At 42.8% G+C, this 23,356-nt stretch overlaps 1 protein-coding gene across 2 annotated transcripts in view; it reads left to right on the forward strand.

The window, feature by feature from the left end:
* The window catches only part of pacs1 (phosphofurin acidic cluster sorting protein 1), a 68,498-nt gene extending 46,316 nt beyond the window's left edge, over positions 1-22,182 (forward strand). The window contains exons 5-24 of one of the 2 annotated variants that reach the window (XM_084544735.1): positions 4,270-4,414; positions 4,523-4,614; positions 6,375-6,452; positions 8,979-9,038; positions 9,718-9,878; positions 10,609-10,702; positions 11,611-11,691; positions 11,908-12,029; positions 12,716-12,851; positions 13,156-13,260; positions 13,345-13,451; positions 15,366-15,520; positions 15,697-15,807; positions 15,896-15,998; positions 16,080-16,122; positions 16,218-16,260; positions 16,354-16,495; positions 17,223-17,461; positions 17,874-17,993; positions 18,086-22,182. In XM_084544735.1, coding sequence (XP_084400861.1) covers positions 4,270-4,414; positions 4,523-4,614; positions 6,375-6,452; positions 8,979-9,038; positions 9,718-9,878; positions 10,609-10,702; positions 11,611-11,691; positions 11,908-12,029; positions 12,716-12,851; positions 13,156-13,260; positions 13,345-13,451; positions 15,366-15,520; positions 15,697-15,807; positions 15,896-15,998; positions 16,080-16,122; positions 16,218-16,260; positions 16,354-16,495; positions 17,223-17,461; positions 17,874-17,993; positions 18,086-18,204 — 2,256 coding nt within the window. In that variant the 3' untranslated portion in view covers positions 18,205-22,182. Of the gene's footprint in view, positions 1-4,269; positions 4,415-4,522; positions 4,615-6,374; positions 6,453-8,978; positions 9,039-9,717; positions 9,879-10,608; positions 10,703-11,607; positions 11,692-11,907; positions 12,030-12,715; positions 12,852-13,155; positions 13,261-13,344; positions 13,452-15,365; positions 15,521-15,696; positions 15,808-15,895; positions 15,999-16,079; positions 16,123-16,217; positions 16,261-16,353; positions 16,496-17,222; positions 17,462-17,873; positions 17,994-18,085 lie in introns of both variants that reach the window. The other variant, XM_084544734.1, reaches the window with a different exon arrangement.
* Positions 22,183-23,356: the final 1,174 nt, after the last annotated feature.

The raw sequence follows: 23,356 nt of genomic DNA on the forward strand, positions 1-23,356 counted from the left end.
TAACCCATTCATTATGAGACCATGGCAGGCTGCCATGGTATTAACGTTGTATGGGAAACCCTGAAGTTTTAGTATATACTAATATTATAAGCACTAAGTATCAACCAGACAAATTGTTTAATCTTGAAAGTTAGGAAGGTACCTTCAGCACACCTTCAAGACTGTGCAGCTTTACTGCAGCATATGGACGTCAGGCTGCATGTGTGAACGCGCGTCATCTGCGAGCTGTCTAGTCAGCAGAGTCTGGCCCTCCTCAGCCTGACAAACGTCCCCGCTGATCTGAGCTGTTGACCCTACAAACACCCGGTCACAGACTCATTTCCCTAAACATGCAGCTTCTGCACTCCAATCTTTGTGTGGCTTCACAAAGTGTCCTCCAACTTAATATCACCCAGATGCATTCACGCACATCTATTCCTCCACAGCCAAAACTTTATTTAACGCTAACCTTCATTTAACCCTCATCTCAACTCAATTCAGGGGAGTGCACTTTAAAATCAGACATTGGATTTTGATCTTGGGCCCAGCGCTCTCTTTCAGGGCGGCATAAATGTCACCGTAAATCAGACGTCAAATTAAGTTTGAGCCTCTTCTGCCAAAACCTCTGCACAGTCTGTGGCCCTCGCAATAAAAAAGTACTTTTAAAAGGGCTGTGATTTACGGCTCATGTCCGCACTTCTGTGTGCATGTTCCTTGTTCTTTATGAATGGTGGCGTTCACAGTCTGTCAGAATTATTAACAGTGTAAAACACCTTGAACAAACTGGCTCACTGCACAATATTTTCTGGAAAGGAAAGGACATATCTTTCTGTGACTTAATCAAAACTAAAGGTTTGGTCTCCAGGATGTTGACATTTTTATAGTTAACTGTTATCAAGAGCAAACTAACACAAATAAAACAGTAGAATAAGCTGATACAGTTCATACATACCAAGTCAAGCTACCAGTCTGATAAGAACGTTTCTTTATCTAAAATTGCCCGTCTAAGGCTGTGCCTGTATGCAAAATGAAGTCAAATATTATTCATGAAGCAACAAGACGGGTTGACTGCAAAGTGCTTTACAAAGGGCAAAGGACACAAATTCAGACTCTTACGCATGAAAGGTTCGAGCTCGGGGACTCGGTGAAAGTTCCTGCACAAATAACTCCGGTGGCATATTCTACCTGCAGTTCCTCGTATGTCAGAAGAATAATACGCTGCAGGGGACACGTGCGATCCTGCGGAGTCACGAAGAAATGTCATTCTGATGGCGCTGTGCTTCTTCAGTACGACAGGTGGTCTTCACTGACCCGGCAAGTAGGAGGACGGGGATGAGCCGATGAACCTGGTCAAAGATGACAAAATATGTTGCTACAAAGTGGAGGTTTTACAAAAGTGTGATTCTTTTCACATCGTCATACCTAAAGTAGCAGTTCAGTGGTTAATCTGATTCTAATGAAGTATCACTGGTAAGAGAGAGGTAGTCGGTGTGTTTTCACTAGTATTACACTATTATACACCGATCAGCCACAACATTAAAACCACTGACAGGAGAAGTAAATAACAACTTGTAACAATTCAGTGTTCTGCTAGGAAACTTTTGGACCTGGAATTCATGTGGATGTAACTTAGACATGTAGCACCCACCTAGACCAGACCAGGCACCCTCCAAATTCACTAGATCCCAAACTGATCAAGTATCTGTGGGATGATCCACAGAGGCCCCTCCCCTCAACCCATAGGACCCAAAGCCCCCCACTAACAACATTCTGTTGCCAGACACCACAGGACACCCTCAGAAGGCCCATGTCCATTCCCTGATGAGACACAACTGTTTTGGAGGCACAAGGGAGACCTACACAATATTAGGAAAGTGGTCATAATGTCGGTGTATAAAGCATTTCTGGTCTGAAAGGGAAACATTAGACTGGCTTTAAGTGGTGGTGGGCAGAAAAAAAGTCCTGCTGCATGTAAACTAGAACATAGGTGGAACATTCACTGTGCTGCTCTTTGCCGTGGCCAGGTCAGTCCCGTAAAAAGAGATTTTTATTGTCGATAGACACTGGTGGAAGGAGGTTGTTAAAATATTGGATTGCAGGCAGTTATATTTAAGCACCATGAAATCACACCGATTTGCTTAAATGATACAGAGAAGTCTGACTAATGAGATGAAGAATTCATTTTTAATTTGACTCTTTGAATCTTTTAAAGGATGACATTAATTTTATTTCCTTTTGAAATGAATGCCTATAAATACCATCACCAATACCATCTCCTCTCAGCTTTTCTCAAAAAATATCAAAATCATATTCCACGGTCATTATTTTAGACTTAATATGCATGATTTACTACAAGAATGACATTATCTTTGGAGCATTCAATTTAAGTTGCGTTGTCACGACTCTTGTGAAGTTCGCTTGCCTCACTCTTTACTTTCCTATTTCTCTACCATCCAGAGCTTCTGTTTGAAAGTGAAGAAGTCAAACTTAAAAACTGTAATTATCTTGGTGTTAAAAGTATGTTTTAGAAATAATTTGCTGCGTCCAGTTCAGGCGAGGCGGTAGTTCATCTGTGGAAGCTTTTTAAAATTGCTGTGATGTAGTTTTAGAAGATGAACCAGCGGTAAACCCATCAGTTGCTTCTGTCCCTTCATGGGGAAAACTGTCAAATTACCCCGGTGTTTCTCATTAAATATGCACATTGCGCCTTCGTGCTGTTCGTCACATTTGCATAATTGTCTTTCTGACTGGAAAATTGTTAAAATTAGCAGCTGCGGGGAGCTTCGCAAAAGCTACCGGCGGCATTTGAAGTGCACTAGCTGAACCCCAGCCGAGGCGAGGTGCAGCGGTGATGTCTTTTTGTAATGTGTGGCTAAGGCTGGCTCCATAATAAGCTGCTCAGACTTCATTAACTCGGGGAGTGTGACCAGACTGCTGAGAGAAGCTGGATGTCACTCAGCTTGATGCACGAACGCACTCAGGAGACACGATGCTGATGTTTCCTGCAGACACAGAAAGAAATGATCGCCTCAGCCTCGCGTGTTTTTCTCCTTTATGGTTTTGTTAATCCATTCTCTTCATCCTCCTCTTTCCTTCATCATCCACTTCCCCACATCTGCTTTATGTTTGTCCTCTTTTCCCTGCCACCGTCTGTTCCTCGCTGCCTGCAGAGCCTCTGTCATCTCTCTTCTTCCTCTAATGCTGTTTGAATGGTTGTTGGTTGTTCAGTCTCTGTCCCTGCTGTCTGTACAGGAAAACCGCGGTGGAGACGAGCCTCGTTTTCCTGAAGTTTATGCAGATTCTTTCCATCTCCTTGTTCCTATTTGCATGCTGCTATTTGTTATTCAGATACATCTCGTCTGGGAAAGCTGTTGCTTGTTGGAGCGTGTCAGGATTTTATTCAAATAACAAGACAAGGGTTTTGAGTTTCAGAGTTAGAAACTTGTAGAAGTATGGACGGAGACCTTTATCTTTCTTATGTAAAAGACTAAATATGTGTACTGTTACATACATAAGAAAGTGTAAACGATTAATATTCAAATGTGATTTGAGACTTGACGCCATCAAGTTTATTTATTTTTTTTAATTTACGTTAAACTGTGTGTCGGATTGTGGTAGCCTGGAGGGCCATGCACTGCACAGATTCTGGCACCAAGATGGCGGATGTGGGGACATGTTGTCCATATTTATACACTCTGTGGTCTGGAGTCGCTCCGTTGGGAACTGATTATGCCCAGGCAAACTCTGCTGGACCAATCAGATCGCTTGTGCGGGCTTTATGCGGTGATGGGCCGTAGAGAAACATCGACGCAGTCATAAACGTCACTTGATCACCATGGTGGTACATTTGGGTGTTATTCAATACCAAGTTTGATTCTGAAATACGTACTCTGGAAGATGGAGGGCGGTCATTCTGAAATTGGAACGTTGACGTACATGAATCATTCTGGGATACCTGGTTGTATATGTCACAGGCTGCATGGAGAATTAGTTCCTTTCACGCAGGTGCACAACGTACATGCCAACTGGCCTTTGGTTGTAGCCATTGTGGTGTGTTCAAGTGCAAATTTTTAGTTCAGACATAGGCAACATTGCATTATGGGAAATTTTGTTCCATATTTCAGTGCATTAAAAAAACAAATCCTCATGATGGGAAGAATAAAAGTGATTCAAAGCCAATGGCTACCTCCAACCTAGGCTGAAGTCAGAGGCAGTCTCCTTAAACAGATTTAAAGCCGCTCACTCTTATCTTATCTAAACCAGTCTCTTCTTCTTTTGTCCTCCTCTAAGGTGATGCAGCACCCCAGCGAGGGCGCGCAGGTTCTTGGCCTCCACAGCCAGCTGAAAGACGCCTCGGTTCCCGTCGCTGAGATCAGAGTCTACTCTCTGTCCAGCCAGCCGATCGATCACGAGGGACCCAAAGCAAAGATGTCTGGTATGCACGGTCTTGCCACATCTCTCTCTCTCTCTCTCTCTCTCTATCTCTCTCTCTCTTTGTGCCTTTGAGTTCCAGTTTATTAGTCTTCTTTTTGTGCGTCTCTAGATCGTTCCCCAGACATCGACAACTACTCTGAGGAAGAGGAAGAGAGCTACTCGTCAGAACAGGAAGGCAGCGACGACCCCATTCACGGACAGGTGTGTGTAGATGAGGGGAACAATCGAAAAGTACTCAATTAATACCAACTGTTCACATTCAATTAGTTTTGCATCAAGAGAGCAGCTGAGCAGTACCTTTCATAAATAATCTATATTATAAACTTCATAATGTATGAAAACATATAACCTCCTTTCAGGTAATACCCACAATTCTCATTGATTTCCAGCATTCATAAAGCCAGCATCCAGTCTGATTTTCAGAACAGGAATAGCATTGCAGTATTACATAGTACGCTCCGTGTGCACCAGAGAAATATTTTTCTCCGTCTTTCTGTAAAAGCCATCGTAGAGAAACTCGATCTCCAGTTTTCCCAACCTGACTTTTCTTATTGGCTTTCTCCACGTTATTTATTCGCTTCTGCCGCATTGCTCGAGTGAACGGGAGCTCACAAACAAACTGCTGTGAGTGTCCGCAGCGCGCTCGCGGCTTCTTTATTGTGTTACCGCCTCTCCCGGATTACGAGAGAGAAAGCGACGGCTCTCGGGGGATGTGAGGGGAATCGGCGCCTGTCGGTGCGCGAGATTGAAAGGAGCGAACAGACTGCAGCAGGGAGATACAATAAGGAGGGAGGAACGAGGCTTCTGTGTCCGGGCTGGAAGAAAAAAAAAAAGAAAAAAAGGCGACTGTGAGACTGATTGAAGCAGGGAGCTGAGAAAAGATGGATAGAAAGAGAGCTTAAGGGTCAAAGCTGGGGCTCAGTTTCAACATAAGGGATAGTTTTAGTTGTTGACTCTTACCATAGAAATAACACAAATTAAATGACTGCAATCTGAGATACATGGCAACATTAAATTATATGAAAGTCAAACAAGGAAAGAAACATGAGCAGTCGGAAAGGTTTAAAATAAACATTTCTGCTCTGCTCCATTTGTGTACTCAGTTTTCGAAATGAAGTGCTTTAGGTCAAGTTGATGCAATGCAGCAGTGACTTTTCATTAGTGCAATGTAATGTTACGCTGTTCCATGTATTTCTAAATGTCAACCAGTCCAATGAAAACATGAAAAGACCAAAACTGAACATACTTTAAATTTTTATTTCTATACTCAAGAAAAATGTCTCACAAATGCTCTGTAATTTGCAAAATCATGTTGCACAATGCAAACAGGACACTTTTTTTTTTTTTATTAGGTGCAACAATATAATGTGTTTTACATAAAGTTTTCAATCAGTTTAAATATTTAACCATGATTGTCCATAGTTTTTTAGAATCTGTTCTAAATGTACCTTCACGGGATGTTTTCAGTTTTTAATCGTCCTATTTAAATAGGAGTGGGCAAATGTGCTTAAATATATTCTCCAGGAAAACTCAAAGGTACTGACTGCATGGTCAAAAAAAGATGCTGCGTCACAGCTATCCAGCACGGTCTGCCTCTGTTGAGGTGGTGTTGAATGCAGCTCTCTGTATCAGCTGTGTGCTTGACCAGCAGGTGGTTTTTGAGGCCGGAAGTACTCCAGTGGTTGCTCAGTGCACATCAACAGTAAATGAAAATAACTTTTTCTTATGCTTCCCATCCACTAAGTTACTGCTGCACCACTTCCTGATTACAGAAAGTGCAGTGATTGATCGATAGCTTTTTAAATTATGATCAGAGAAGCACAGACTGTCAGCAGCTACATCTTTCAACCCGTGCATCATAACAACCTTGAACAAACCTTCTAAACCCATTTTTTTTTTGCTCTTCTTTCTCCTGTTCTTGCTTTTTTTCTTTCTGTCTCTGCTACATTTTCCCCCTTCAGTATCTGTACGATGAAGAGGATGAGGTGAGGAAGAAGAAGCCGAGGCGCAAGCTCCCCTCCAACGCTGCCATCACCCGAGTAAGAAGAAATACCACCCTCTTATCATCCCTTCATCCATTCCTTCTCCTCTCTCTATCTCCACCTGCTTGTTTGTCTGTGAAGCGATTTGTAGCAGACCTGCTCTGTGCAGTCGCCCTTTCATATAAATTTGAGTTGACTGCCTCTTACGTTACCTCATTCAACCTCCTTATCTCCTCCCTCTCTCTCTCTCTGTCCCCCTTCCTCACTGCCACCATGCTGTTGGCTAATCTTTGAATCAATTTCCTCCCTCTCATTTTCAATACATGTAATTTGGACCAATTTCCGAGATGGAAAACATTGAGACAAGTCACCGCAAGCGTCCGCAATAACAATAACCACATCCTGAGATGCATGGACACACACGCTCAAACGTACAGCAGGGGCACGGATTAACACATGGAACTGCAACCTTGAAAATTACAGTGGATGTGCGATTTGACATAAGTGTTTGCCGTGTGTGTGTAGCAGCAGGAGTTTGTCGCAGCTGGTTATCAGTGACGCACTCCCGTCCCCGCTGCACCCCAACACCACCCCCTGTGAACAACGCACAAATACTCTCCCTCTCCAGTTTCTAGCAGCAAATTAGGACAAAACCTCCAAAACTCTTCATCTCTTTACAGCCACTCAGACATCCAATTATGTTGCTGCTGAAAGTGTTGCTCCATTTTTTTTTAAACCGTAAACCTTAAAACTTTTTGACTGAAGCGGATTTACACATGTACAAATATTTTTGGGTTTCCTCCCCCAAAATATGTACCATTAATTTCAATAAAACGCTTCAGGTAAAAGACAAATGAGCTTCTGTTTGTACAGTTAGAGCCATCTACTATACACATGTACTGTTATTTTAATATAGCCTAGGTATTAATATAGACTATTGAGTAATTTTAAGGTGTTATAGATCTGAAAGTGTAAAATTATTGACATAAAACTGCTGCTTTCAAACTTGAAGTGGGTTAAAATGTATATTCTTATAATAACGACGCATCAAGCAACAAAATGAAAGAAACTATCACCTGAATCTTCAGCTCCCCTCAGTGTTTCGGCTCATCAACCTTTCTGCCACTGTTCACCGCTCTCATTGCTCAGATTGCGGCTGCAGCAGGCAACTGTTTTTAGCACAAAAACCCACTGAAGACTATCTGCTCACCACCAAACGGCAGGCAGAAGCAGTGTAGTGGAGCATTTAGAGCTTAAAGTTCCCAATAGGTAGTAGGGGTTGTACCGACTAGTCGACTTTACTGCTGTGCCATGAAGCTTTAAGCAGGAAGTCGACTAGTTGGTGATCACGTGACAATAACATTGTCATTGCAGCAAACTAGCAGCGGTTCATCAAGTGTGTGGAAAACTTCACTTAAGATGAAGCCAACTCTACCGTGACATGCAGAATATTTAAGTCAGTCCCGAAATACAACAAAAGTATTACTGCAATTCGCACTCATGTGAAAAGGCATCTGCTAACGCTAACGCTAGCAGAGGAACGGTCTGAATCGTCGACAGCAGTCAATTAACAACTTAACCAAACGTCCTGCGGTAACAGAGGGAAGGAGGCTTCTGTCTTTTTTGTTTTTTTGAGGTTTTTTTTTTTTTGCTGAGTGAGAGCCACATATTAGAAGTGTCAGACTGACGGTGTTTGTGGTGTTAACGTGGCTGACCGTGTCCAAGCTTCAATTACCTTGTAGAAAAGCCTCCTAGCTTATTTTGTGTGAGACGCTACAATATGTATTCAGGTCAAGAATATAGATTTCATTGTGGCAAAGCATTACTTTATACTGCGTTTTTATGTGTGACGTCATCGACTAGTCGACTTTCACCACATATTAGTAGACTTTACAAAACTCTGTTGTTCAACCTCTAATAGGTAGCAAAAAAAAACTAAAGATATTACTTAAATTTACAAGGTGCACAAACACATGCTAACAATTTAATCACATCAGCTGATTGCTGGAGTCTCCAAATGGTCGAAAACATCACTTATTGTATGTTTTCTTCCTTCTCATAGAATAATATCTTGTTTGTAGTCGTTCTTTTATCTTTGCAGAACATCACTGGATCTTTAAACTGTGAAGAATTTGAGAAAATGGCTATTTCAAGAAAAAAAAAACTGCCGTGGTGTTTTTAATTTACACAAACTCTATCTACCTTTTCAAATAACTGCGCCTGGTAAATAAATAATTCTTTGTGCTTATTCGGGCAAATATATGCGACGAGAAGCTCTTACTGGATAACCACGAAATCACACGCGAGCCATGGCGTATTCCAGTTTAATAACACAAACTGTAGTCACAGAAATATTAGCCCGGGTAGCGCTTCCCTTTTATAGAAGCATGTCCTGATGCTGTATCCATTAACTGCTCTTGTTTAGAGTCATCAAGCGTGAAAAGCGAGCTTGGCGTTTCCTCGTTCTAGCTCAGCTCACTCTCTGCGCCACTCTCTTCCTCACACATGCAGATGTATGAACATCCTCATCCTCAGTATCTCATGTTCCCATTTTTTTTTCTCTTCCATTTTCTCTCTCCGCAGCAACCCAACATAAAGCAGAAGTTTGTCGCCCTCCTGAAAAGGTTCAAAGTCACCGATGAGGTTGGTTCTGATCGCTCATATTGCACATCCCGCACTTTAAGGTTCAGAGCGCGTGCCTCAGAGGTGTTTTTGGAGTCGACGTGTCTTTCGGTTTATCTCTGAAGGAACGGAGAGGTGTGTGGGAGAGATGTGGCAGAGGAACTGACATCCAGCAGGCAGCTCAGAAAACAACACTGTGATTTAAAATAGAACAGAGATGTGTGTGTGTTTAATGTGTCTCTCGAGCAGACTGCTCACACTTCGGCATCTGGGTCTGTTTGTATGAACACAATACTTACATGACATAGTAATGTTACTAGCTATGTACATGGATGAATGTTCAGACTTGAAGAAAAGAAAAAAAAACTCACATCCAAGTTGATCGTAATGGCTGAGGCGTCTGATCTTAAGCAGGTCACCATGGCATGTAAACAACTTCCTCCATTTGCAGTCTGTGAAATCGTCTGTGAAATCTCAGCCTTATTTGATGTCAGCAGGAGAAACTGTCAGTGAGCTGTGTCGAGTATTACTGTTGGGATCAACACGTCTCTCTCCCGTATGGGAGGTTATCAGTGCTCGGTTAAAAGAAATGGAGCACCTGTTACAATAGCTGCTGTTTTTGCTAACAGGACACGCGCTGTCAACAGCCGCATAATCTGTGTGTCTTCTATCTGTCACTCTCCCCCCGTGTCTCGTCCAGGTTGGCTTTGGCCTGGAGCACGTGTCGAGGGAGCAGATCCAGGAGGTGGAGGAGGACCTGGACGAGCTGTACGACAGCCTGGAGATGTACAACCCCAGCGACAGCGGGCCGGAGATGGAGGAGACCGACAGCATCCAGAGCACGCCCAAACCCAAGCTAAGGTAAGAGCACGCACGTCCCTACTGACCCGCTGCTTCAACTGCGCTGATGCGAGGTGCTCTGTGCTCATCGGTGCTACATTCAGCCCCACTGAAAGAACAGTTAATGATTCAGAGCCCCCTCTGTTGGTCAAAACGGTTCATTGCAGCCATTATCAGGGCAAATAGCATTTTTTACTAAATGCTCTTTATAGTGTTTCTCGTTCACATATTCACACACATACTCGCAGACTAATGGTGGAAGCTGCCATGCAAGATGTTCAGTGGCTATTGGGAGCAAACTTAGGTTCAGTGTCTTGCACAAGGACAGCTGACCCTGAAACTGGTGGGCAACCTGCTCTACTACTAGAATCACAACCACTCATGGTGGTTGTGAAAATGAATAAAAACAATAAATAAAGACATAATTTGTATTATGGTTAATGAGAAAAGCAGCTGAATGAAAATACAGTACCTCATAAATAATAGCTCAATAATTGCAGACAAACATTTTAATATGGTTCTTACAGTTTATATTTAATTTGTCATGCTATTCAACGCATTTTCTATTTCTGTTCTTTTTTTTAATCTTAGTAGCCTCGAAATACACACACACAAAGAAGCACCATTTGAAGGTCTAACTTCTAACGTTTCCATTCTAAGTGTGTGTATAAATAAATGTGACAGACTGATCACAGGTGAACCTTGCCGTTGAGCTTTTGTTTGTCTAAGTTTTCTCTTTCTCTTTGTCCAGGCCGTTCTTCGAGGGAATGTCCCAGTCCAGCTCGCAGACGGAGATCGGCAGCCTGAACAGCAAAGGCAGCCTGGGCCGAGACACTTTCAGTCCGGTGAGTAACCCTGATCCACGAGGAAGCAGCAGCTGTGCGGTCAGCAGGAATTACACATATGTGAGATAACTGAACAGTTTCAGGTGATTCCTTTTGCTTCCATCCTACCGTGGAATGTAGTTAATCTTTATCACTACCCGGAGGGTGTCTGACTTTATGACCAGGGCATTAAAACCTGTGTATATGCAAGATATGTGTTACAAATGCACATCTGACTACATCAAGCTGAATAGCCGGTGTGCAGTGATCCTGGCCCGGAGGAGAAAGCAGTATAGTAAAAAAGACTTGTAGCTGAAAGAATAAAGTAATAAACTGTATCACACGCCACCATAAACTGAAGCAACACAAGCTTGGAAAACAGCATGCGACTCTGTGGTAAATATCCAGAATCGAAAGCTAATGGAAATCACCGCGGCGGGGGGTGGGGCAGATTGCGAATATAAAATTTCAGAAATGTTTCACTGACGTTTCCTTAACGGAGCAGAAATCCAATAACTCTGCGACAGTCACCATTTGCTGAATGGAAAGTGTTGGATCTTGCCGAGTTGAATGGATTTCTGTGGATGTCTCTGCTGCATTCAGACTCGAGCAGCTGTGCCTCCTGCTTTCATAATAACACCGCAATGAGCCTTTAGTGTTGTGGCGACTGTTGGCACACTTTCTAAATCATGTGTTCAAGAAAAAAAGGCTGCGTTCGCTTTAGCGAATAAGGCTTATCAAATGTATTTGTGGTCTAAAATAGAAGACAAAACTAACATCCTCTGGACGTCACTGCTCGTATTTGATGATGTTTTCTCCCTAAAGCTGAGGACCATGACTGCCTAATGACTTCTGTTTCTTTTTATAAACTGTAAGTAGAGTCTCATTAGGCCTGGAGACTGACTGCTGCTTCCTTCTCTTCCCAGCAGGGGGAGCAACCTCCTCTAGAGAAGATGAAACCCTCCCGCAGCCGCAACCTGGATGAGATCCTGTCTGAGACCGACACACTGGTACGATTGTCCTCGTGTTTTTACGAGTGTGGGAAAGACTTAACGTCCCGCTGGGGTCTTTGTTGATAACACTCTGAGGGGCGTTCGCTGCCATCTGTGCCGTAAGTGAGACAGATTGAGGGACGAGAGGCGGCAAAACGCGGAGAAGTGTCGGAGAAGATGGCTGTGAGATTGCTTCTTTCCTTGACGCTGACGCTCTGTCTTTTGGACTGTTAGGAGCTGACGGATCAGGAGCTGTTTGCTGAGGCGGGCCCCTGCATCTTGGTGTCGGTGGCTGAGAAACCCCGTACACCTCTGAAGAACAGCAAAAGTGAAAGCCAGTCCATGCCGTCGCCAAGGTAACCAGTCACTCAGTCAACTAAAGACACTTTTACAAATTTAGATTTTATTTTACTTCCATTAATTACCTTTGCTGTTCATTGACAGCGCCCTTATGTAGGAAAGTAGCTATAGTGTATTTTTAAAATGTTTATTAGCAGAAATTCATAAATTTTTGTTAGTTAACTGTTATACGTTTGTTTCTGTGTTTGACTTCTATATACTTCCATGCACTTGGTCGCCACAGTTCCGTACACAGTTTCAAATAAATAAAAGTGAACGTTTTATTGTATTCTAAGAACACTCACCTCAGAGTCTCCCTCAGCTTGCTGTTTTGGTTCAACGTTTTAAAACGTTACCTTATGCGCTAGTCTCAAGGCTCTTTCAGAAGAAGCAGAGTATTCAGCAAAAGAATATATTGTACCATTTAGCAGCTAAAGCGCCACATACTGTGCTTATGAATTGGTATAGACCAAAACAGAGCTAAAAGGAGAGTGAATATTGGAGTGCTGGAGTCAAAACTAATTTTAATATTGCTCTGTGTGTACGTGGTTTGCTAACATATTGTCTAAAATGTTGTAATTGCATCTTTTGGCCACAGAGGCCGCTACACTGCAAAAGTTATCTTTCTTTGTGTCGAAACCTGGAGACGGGTGGTTGTATTTGAGTGTGTTTTGAGCATCCCGTCTTTTTTTTTTCCCCCCAGGTTGGATGGATGCCACACTCCCAGACAGAAGCGCGGCAGCACTCCCATGAAGGAGAGACAGTTGTCCAAACCTCTTAGTGAACGCACCAACAGCTCAGACTCCGAGAGATCCCCGGAGCTGGGACACAGTACTCCGGTACGCTACTTAAAAGGCTCGAAATCTCACTTGGAATTTGAATGAATATTTCTTTCCTGGATCTTCATCATTTCAGCCTAGCACACAAAAATAAACCCATATGTTGCCGTTTCCCCGCAGAGAAATGTGCACATTAAAACAGCCTTTGTTCTCTCACTTCTCCTACCCGCACACTTGTCTCACATGACTCGCCCTGAGCTCAGATGAATTACGTATGTGGAGATGAGTCATCTGAGAGTAAATGTGTTGCTGTAGGTGGATTTATGTACTCATCGTGTGTGTGTGTGTGTTTGTGTGTGTGCAGGTCCTGAGGAAAGCGGTGTATGATCAGCTCAACCAGATATTATTGTCCGACTCCGCGCTCCCTGAGAGCCTCATCTTGGTGAACGGCACGGACTGGCAGGGGCAGGTGAGCCTTAAAGCTTTGTGCAACAACATTCGGCGCAATTAAGCACCCATCTAATTATCCTTTTTGTGTGTTTGCGTGCGGCAGTATGTTGTAGAGCAGCTCCAGATACAGAGACACCCCGTGGTGTGCACGTGCTCTGCAGCTGAAATCCAGGCGGTGCTTTCTGCCGTGCTCACTCGCATCCAGAAATTGTGAGTTGGTCTGAAAGTCTGCCACACACACACACGCAAATTCTGAGTTTACAGGATGACTCATCGTCATAGTCTTCACCCCAGCTCTGTGCTTTATTTTCTATCTTTTCTTTGACCCTTCACTAATCCTCTCCTCCATCCTCCGCACCTTTCCTCCTCCTCCTCTTTGCCCTTTTGACTCCATATCTATTACTTCACTTCTGTTTATACCACAGTGACATATTATCTGTCTCCCTCTTCTCTCCCTCTATCCCCCCGGTACGCTTCTATGTCTCTCTTCATCCTCTAATTCCTCTTTCACATTTCAACTTTGAGTTTATTGCCATGACATCAACTAAAAAAAATAAAAGAAACTATTTGACATTGAATAGGAATCATTTTTGCAGTGACTATAGAAGAGGTCAGCGTGATTGAAAATGTTCATATTTTCACATCAGTGTACATCTTTGGATTTTGAACAGAAATTGAGACGATCACAAGTGATCAGCTTAAAGTATAGGCGTGAAGCCATCCAAGAGGCTTTAAAGACGCATTTGAGAAATGATCACTCAGACCACATTTGGAGGTGGAATAGACAGGTTGTTAGCACCTTCTGTCACCAGTGTGACCGCCCACTCATCTGACAACCTCTACGTAACCACAGGTTCATTCATAGAAAACGCACAGCTGCTTTTATAAATGACTGCCGACAGAAAATAGTCCGTTCTTTAGTAGAGAGCCTTTTGAAATATTCTGTCCTCGCAGCTGTTAACCAATTAAACAAATAGAAAAATCTAAATAAGAATTAACACATCAAATGACTGAATATGAGTAGGCGATGTGTGATTTCCTCATATAAAACAGCGCAGCAGCCACATTACTCTACGAACGGACGCCTCTGTGGTTTGAGTTATAGTAGAGGTTTGTTTGCGTCTCTAAACCAACTTTTACAAATTAATTTAACAGTTGAGAAATAAGCTAATAAGATAACTTGATGTGTGTGCTTTCAGTGACATGCATCCTCAATTTGTGTCATGTCCCCCAGTAAGGACCCTAGACTTTATAAAAGCCTAAACAAGTAGAGCTCCCCCTGGTGACTGGCTGTAGTATAGGTCATAAGCTCCACCTTGCGCCAAACTAAAACACTAAAATACACATCCAATTTTATTTTTTCAAGGATGGTTTCTGTCATTTTAGGTAGTTAATATAATGTTTATGCATGTTCAAGTGTCAAATCTCTGGATAGGTTTCATTTTAGTCAGTAATATGATGCTATAGAAACAGGATGTGACATAATGGCAACTACCAGTTGCCATGCCAACCGCTTCCTGAAGCTTTCCCATTGGACCGTGAGAGTAGGAAAAAATAAATAAATAAGTACAGTGTATAATCCAATGTTTCCGTGTAAATGGAAGAGTTACAGCAGAGCACAGTTTTGAACAAAAACACAAGTGAGTCTAGAGGAAGTGTGGGCCGGTCATAGATTACGCAGCTCTGCGTGGGCTCCACTCTCAGATTGTACTGCACAGACTCTGGCTCCAAAGTCGCAAGATGCCGCCACCTGTATCCCAGAGAAAATGGCCTCAGTTCGGCCAGTGCTAGGAAGTGGGGATGCATTGTCCATATTTGTATACAGTCTATGGAGCTATTTATTGTTTTGATACAACTGTAGGTAGAGATCAGTTGTTCTGATACAGCCACTGTTTGTCCAATATTCTCCCCAAATGATCTCTGCGCATGTGGAGACACATTTTAATCCTAGGTGTCAACTCACTTACTTAAAGCTGGACACTTGTGATCAGATCAGTCAGGACACATGTTAATACCAGGTCTGAGCAGGTCGCTGTGGTCACAGATGATCACTGACTGTGTTTTAACTTTCAGATCATTTCCTTTTAAAACAGCCCTCATTAACGCCTCTCTCTGTCCCTGTAGCTGTAACTGTAACTCGTCCATGCCCAGAGCGGTGAAGGTGGCGGCGGTGGGCGGCCAGAGCTACCTGGGAGCCATCCTGCAGTTCTTCGTCACTCAGCTCGCCAACAAGACGTCCGACTGGCTCAACCACATGCGCTTCCTGGTGGTGCCTCTGGGTGAGAGTCATCACACTGCAGTATGATTTAACGACTTTAGTGGAAGTGACTGTTCATGCTGATGTCAGGTTTTTGGCAAATGCTGCATCTTATCACCGTGCTTTAACACTTGGCTCAGCAGCAGTGAAAACGCTTTATTCCCTTCCTCCTCATTTTGACTTCTCTCTCTTCATCAGGCTCGCATCCTGTTGCTAAGCACCTGGGCGCCCTCGACAACCGCTACAGCTCCTCCTTTCTGGACGGGGCATGGAGAGACGTGTTCAGCCGCTCTGAGCCGCCGCAGACGGGTAACACCGGTTCCAACAGCACATGTAACCACTCCTTCCAAGAACACAGTCACATTTATTCATCTTCATTGTTTTTTCTGACCTTCAGATCAGTTAGATGTAGCAGGAAGAATTGCCCAGTACATCAGCGGAGCCACAGTTACACACCAGCTGCCCATCGCTGAGGCCATGCTCACCTGCAAACACAGGATGTGAGTGCAGACACTAGTACACACAAAGCACATTGGACTTGTTTTTATTGTCATAAATAATGTCTGTTTTTTCTTTTCCAGGCGAGATGAAGACTCCTACCAGAAGTTCATTCCTTTTATTGGGGTGAGATTTCAGTCTTTAAGCTTTTACTTTTGAATAAACTTTGCTGCTGTTTGCTGCTGCTCATCATCTTGCCTCCATCACTTCTTGTTTTCCAGGTAGTGAAGGTTGGTCTCATCGAGTCTGGTCCTTCTCCAACAGGTCAGTATTTGGAGTTTAAACCCAGCGCTGGCTAGAAAGGTGGTTCAATTTAAGCTTTTCATAATGACATTTTCCATTTTTGTGGTTATGCAGGTGACACGGAGGAGGGCGTGGCGGTTAGCTTGGCCGTCCCCTCCACATCTCCCCCCTCTCATGGCTCCCCCACGGGGATGATCAAAGAGGCAGCCACACCCCCCTCCTCACCCTCCATGGGCAGCGTCCTTACAGTACAAGGGTAAGACCTCTTCTCTGAATTTATCTTTTTGAATAAGTTGAGGGGGCGGCACAGTGGCGTGGTGGTTAGCGCTGATGCCTCACAGCTCTTTGTAGCCCTAATGCATATACAGTATTTCATTGTACACAGATCAGCCACAACATTAAAACCACTGACAGGTGAAGTGAAAAACATTGATCCTCTTGTGATAGTTCAGTGTTCTGCTGGGAAACGTTTGGACCTGGCATTCAAGTGGATGTTACTTAGACATGCACCACCCACCTAGACCAGACAGTCTGGCTGGGATTCTCTTTCAAGAGAAAATCTTTGATACGTCAGCCATGTTTTTATCTGATGGAATCAGCTCTGCTTGCTGCAGTCTCTCTCTGTAGAGTCACCCAGACTTCAGCTGCGTTTGATCTAATCTTTTCTATTTCACCCTCTGCTGAATAGGTTCGTGTTGACTTAACGCAAACGAACTGAGCAGTGAAGTTGAATTTAAATAATACTAGCAGCTCTGATGCTGCAAAGGCAAAACTGACAAATGTGAATGTGAAGCGGGGTGTAACTCGGCAGACCTCGAAACTGAAACAGAATATGTGTGAACCACAGCTAAAAATGATACCTGACTAATTCATGTAACACCTTTTGAAAGCTGCGACCACACTGAGAGCCTCACAAGAGAAGAAAGAAAGAGCTGTGACGCAGAAACTTGGTGAAGTTCCTCATGAGCTCGTTCTGTCCACAGGAGCCCCAGCATGTCTCACGGCGTGGACGCCATCGGCCTGCAGGTGGATTACTGGCTGGCCTCTCTGGCCGACAAGCGGCGGGAGGGCGAGCGACGCGACACTAGCTGCAAGAACACGCTGAAGAGCGCCTTCCGCTCGCTGCAGGTCAGCAGGCTACCAGGCGGGGGCAGCAACGATTCGCAGGCCCAGGTCAGCACCATGGCCATGACCGTGGTCACCAAGGAGAAGAACAAGAAAGGTGAGACGAGGATCGGTCCACATAGTTTAGACTTACTTTTAAGTATTAATCAAATGAACCTACCCTCAGTTCAGTGAGCCAGCGTTTTGCAAACATCCTGTTCTGCCAATTTGCAAAAATAAAACAGAGATGATTGTTTTTCATGTCAACGTGTCCTTGAGCACGCTGAACCCTGAATTGCTCTTTAGTTGCGGATTGAGGATTTCTGAATGTGTGTGCTTGTGTTACATATAATATGAATTAAAATTAACTTTACATATACAAGAATACAAGACCATTTACTAAATTTCATTAACATTTCATAGTTTCTTACTGCCACATCGCCACTAGTCTCGTTCCTGTGTGTACGCCCATAAGACTTCAGCACTAACTGTTGTTGACATTGCGTCCCTTTTGCCGTTTTCCCCTTCAGTCCCCACCATCTTCCTGGGAAAGAAGCCCAAAGAGAAGGACGTCGACTCCAAGAGCCAGGTCATTGAAGGCATCAGCCGACTCATCTGCTCTGCCAAGCAGCAGCAGACCATCCTGAAAGGTGACCTGAACGATGCGGACGGCTCGTGTGTTCGTCCCCGTGTTCTTTCTTTTGATCTCCCTCTCATTTTGAGTTTTTGTTTCCCCCTCCAGTGTCCATAGACGGCGTGGAGTGGAACGACGTCAAGTTCTTCCAGCTTGCCGCCCAGTGGCCCACTCACGTCAAATACCTACCCGTTGGACTTTTCGGCTACAGCAAGCCCCCCTCTTAGGGCCGGGCGCGCCTCAACTCCTCTGACCCCGACTTGCCCTTCGGCTCTCACACCTTTGCGCAGAGACCCCGCCTCTCAGCACCTGCAGAGCTGTGGGAAGAGCATCTGGACTACTTCCTTACTTTAACTCCATTCATACTGTTGTTAATCTGTTTGGGGAGGGAGAGCAGGAGGAGGAGTGTGTTGGGGTTATAGCGCTGTTACTAGTCACTTTAATGCCCCTTTCTGTGTGTTTCAATGTATGCAGTGAGTGTGCATGCACACGTGAATGTACAGTATGTGTGTGTGTGTGTGTGTGTGTGTGTGTGCGTGTTTACAAGGGGATCACAGCACAAGTTTATTCGCTAACTGCCATTTACGTTTCCGTTCTATGGAATGCAGCAGCATGTGACAACCCACCGGCCTCGAGCCCTTAAAGCCCCGACCCTTCAAAGACCCTGATCCACACTTGCATGTTCCAAACTAACAGATACACCACTCGCGTGCCAGAAGCAGTAACTCGAAAGTAAACGCAGCAGGGCTTCGGTTGTGTGCATCAGCCAGTGAAAACGCAAAATTAAAATCCAATTTTCCGACAACGCAACATCAGCAGAACAAATTCCCCTCAAACAAAACCATTCATTTCTATTTTTCATTTCAAGGGCTTCCATGTAATAGTTTTAAATAGTTTCTCTGTACCATTATAAGTCATTTGGATGTCTAATGCCAAACAAAAAAAATCTATATATATATAAACGGGAAGTGTCTTTTTTTAAACATGTGCTCTAGTGAAAAATAGTAAAACCTTCCCTTTAAAGCTGTTTCGTGATGCATAGTGTTTGTTATTGTGCAGAGTTCCAGGATTTCAAGGCAGGGGCTACGACGGTGTGCAGTCTTCTTTATCTTCATCCGCTATGCACTACACGTGGAACATTTGCAGCTGGTAAAAAATAGATGAGCCCTCTTAGCGGCAGCTGAATATGCAAAGGAAACAACAAAATGCATGCTTAAACAGGTCAGAACTCGGCAGCACTGACGGGAACACGACTCTGAAACGTTCCTGAATAAAATCCTGCTTTTCTTTTCTATGACGTTGTACTCAGTAAAGAATGGGAGTTAATTACCCACATGGAAGCACAAAACCGCCCCCGTAAAATGTCCCGACTGACTTTTCAGTGGAAACAGCAGCCTTAGTTAAAAATTGAATTCTTGAACCCCTTTTTTTTCCTCCGACTCCTAATAATTGATTCATGAGGAAATAAAAAGAAGTATTTGGGTCGTTTTGGCACGGACCTGCTACGTGCTTTCTCTAGGATGTCGTGACTTGATTAGTGAGTGTACAGTAACTGGTAACAAGTGTGTGTATGTGGTGAAATAAATGTAATGTGGTCAGAAACTAAAAACGAAAAAATCACTTAAGAGGAGAAATAGGTTTTCTACAATGTGACAGAGGGCATGCTATAGGTGTGTGTGTGTGTGCGTGTGTGTGTTGATGATGTGGTCATTATCAATGTCAATGATTATCCAGTTAGAGCTGCAGAAGCTGCAGTGGGTCACCTTGTTCACCTTGTAGTCTGGCACAAGGCAGATTTTCTTTCATCACCATTTAACAGAAAAAAACAAACAAGCAAAATATCACAAATTCATTTTATTAAAGAAAAAAATGAAAATAAACTCTAATAATTGTTCAAAAAGTTGTTTCTTATTGCGTGGCTCTGCCTTGGGTCAGCTACATCGTAACTCTCTCCATCTCCATTTAAGTATTAGCATTTTTTAAAAATAGTGTTGATGCCAATTTCTTGATTTTTATGCCGTTTTTGTTTGAAAATTGATTTCTTCTTCAGTGTTACAGTGTTGAGGAGTCCGCAGCACGTCTCAAACTCATCTCTCTGTTCGAAGAGTTTTCAGATCCCGCTTGTTTTTCCCGCTCTCTGTTTGTTCAGCGGCTCCCCGAGCAAACGCAGTCCATCGATTTTTTGAACTAAGTCCAAATATTTGAATGTATTGAATTTGATTTCCGTCTGCCGTCTTTGTGAACAATTGATTTTTTTTTGGGGGGGGGGGGGCAAGCTGAGTTCCCGTAATTTTAGAAATGCAATGCTGCTCCACAGCAGACAAGAAGTATTTGGGAAGCTTTTTTCAAACTTTATAAAAACCAGCGGGTCTCTTGAAACCTGCAGACAAGCAGTGAAGATCTCGAGCGTTGATCTCATGTGATTTGACTTGAAGTTGTTGCAATCACAACTAAAAACAGGAGGTTTCATTCCATTTGAAATTAAATTTAAGCACTAAATTTGTTGTTATGAAAGAAACCCTAACATAATCTTTTGGTACTGCTTTAAACTAATTTACAAAACAAAACAAACAATTTATAAGTTGACCCCTACTACTTTATTGATATTTGGTCTTATAACAGCTTAAGATCCAGACATTCCTCTCAGGACTGGGTGGAGACCAAAACAGAGCTAAAAAAAACTCCAAAATGTAAGATGTAAGACGTGTAAAAAAGCTAATAATTTAAGGATAATCATTTTGTTTTAAATGTTGTGTTTACAGCTTGTTTACGCTGCCCCCAAGTGGCCAATATTTAAGCAATACAGCTTTAAGTTGAAACATCCGCCTTACATTTAGAAAATTACATTTTTCAGTTAAGCCGTTAAGCCCACAACTGTGAGTTAATTCAAACATGTTATGAGGTAGATCTGAGGTGTAATTACAATATATACTGTAGATGAAGTAGAATGGCCGAACCCAAAACTTGAGTGACTTTATGCATTGTAATAGCTTTTTGATGATATTTTTTAAAGGTGTTCTACACGCCTTGTATACCATTTGGAATGAAACCTTTTTATCTCAGACGCTCTAGTCAAAATGCTCTTTGCCTTGTAGTGTTGTTAGTCGATCTATTGTAAAGATGTGATGGCCTAAATTATATATAATCGTGATTTATCTAGGCCTCCTCTGCTTGCAAGCAGAGAGGGAGGTCAACGGACATTCGAGCTCCTAACTCGCTGGTTTGAAATTTGAAACATAGGCATTAAAAACTGAATCACTGCCAAAACTAAAATGTGAAGAATTACACTTGGATAGATTTGAGGGTTTCTGATGGTGCTGAGAACTAAAAACACATCGACAACTAAGTGATCCTTGTTCTCGAGTCATCATTTCAATGTTTCCATCGGCCACTTTCTGCAGCTTTTAACACCTTTAAGGAAAAAAAAACAAAAACATTTTCTCCTCATTCTTGCCATTTCCATGTTCTCCTACAGTCTCCGTGAAGACGCTGGTTGTTCTGTATGTAAGTCTTGAACTTGTTGCCGTGCGTGTATTTTTTTACCTGTACATGTGTCGACCTGTGTTTGTGACGCCGTGATGATGGTTCCTCTGTCCTTGACTTGTCGTGCTTAGAGATTAGGAGCTGTGTGGGCCATCAATAATCTCTGTGAGTGATCACAGGATCCTCAGAAATATGATGATGATGATGATGATGATGATGATGATGATGAGTCTTCTTCACCAGGCTTCCACAAGCTCACCTTTGGTCCCCAGTCCCTCGCCGCTTGTAAATTTGGCATCTGTCCTCATGGGAATCGGGGGGGTTTTGCCTATGAAAGCGGTAGATTTCTGCCTGGCGGCGTTCTGCTCACGGCAGAGCGTCCTGAGCTTGTGGACTCGTGGAGAGTAATTTGCACATGCCATTGTTTCTTCAGCAGCAGTCTTCAGCTTTTTTGCCTTTTGCCTATAACAATAATTATAATAAACTACGATGCTTGTACATATCAGATAGTACTTGTTATACTGTATTCTAGTTCTTTTATTTTTGTTGTTTGTTTTTCTTCATTTCACATGTTTTGTAGTACTGCTTTTTCATGATTACGTTTGTCAATCAAACAGATGTGGGATGAAAAGTGGAAAGTGTTCATTGTTTCATTTGTTTTTTAAAATAAAAATACTCCTGATTTGTAGCTCTGGCTGTCTTAATATTTTCGCACTGCAGCTTAGACATTTAATGCTAAACTTACTAATTTTTTATTTTACAAACACATTTATTAATATTAATTTAAGTATGTAAAAATGCATTTCAAATCATGATATAAAGTGTGAAAGTGTAAACAAATAGTGCACATGATGCTTGTGAAGCAGGGCAGTGGCACACTGCTGCTTTGGATGGAGGCTGCAGCTGCACATCATGACGCAAAGAACATGTGTAATGCAAGAGACTTCACCTCCACTTCCTGTTTCGTGAAGTCCGTGATTTTAATTATGTATTTATTTTCACTAGGAATCAGTGATAACCCAGAATGTTAATGTCAAATGAACCGCAATGGAGCTAACTCCTCAAATGTAAGTGAAACGTACAGTGTCCTTTCTAAAAATGATCTTCTCGTCGCTAAACAGCACACTTTTATCGATTCGCATGTAGTCGAATTAATAAACGCCGTATTGTTTTATTAAAATAATGCACTATATGTCAATTTCGCTTGGAATATAGACAAAAACCTGAATGGAAAAGTCTTCAGCTCTTTATGAGCTATGAAAATAAATCAAAAAGATAAGAGAAAATTTAGTCTTGCTAGCGGATCGGGTGGCTACCTAGCCTAGAGAAGAATTTTAGTAGTACGCATGCGCAGCAGTTAGTTTCCCTTCCCGACTTGAAAATGTGAAACGTGAGTCATCTCGATGCATTACTGCATCTCTGGATGAAGACCCTGGGAAAACAGCCATTTTCGCCTCTTAGCTGTCACACTGGAAGCGCATTTACGACAGCATCACATTTTTGTCACACGGAATAAAAGCTCAGTCATCACTGTGGACACGTTTTAGAGCCGCAGTCCTGTCCTCTACTGTCACTGTCAGTCTGGGTAAGTTAAGGTGAAGGTAATTAGCTAGGAGCTTCCCACGGCGGCTTTTAGCTTGAATTCAGACTCCACTAGTGAATGTAATCGCATTAAACTCAGTAGTGTGTGAGCTATTTATACTGTTTCGGTGCGTTTTCCTGCCAAATAGTGGTGCGTAACGAAGAAGGCACTAACTGTAGTTCCTAGCACATTCAAAGTAGAGCTAATTTAACGGCTGACGTTAATTACAAAATTAGGATATTATCTTTGCTTAATGGGGTTTAGAATATTAAACGACGTTGGTTTTATTTAATATTTAGGTCTCCTCTACAGTG

This window comes from Chelon labrosus (assembly GCF_963514085.1).
Source record: "Chelon labrosus genome assembly, chromosome: 1".
Lineage (NCBI taxonomy): Eukaryota > Metazoa > Chordata > Actinopteri > Mugiliformes > Mugilidae > Chelon > Chelon labrosus.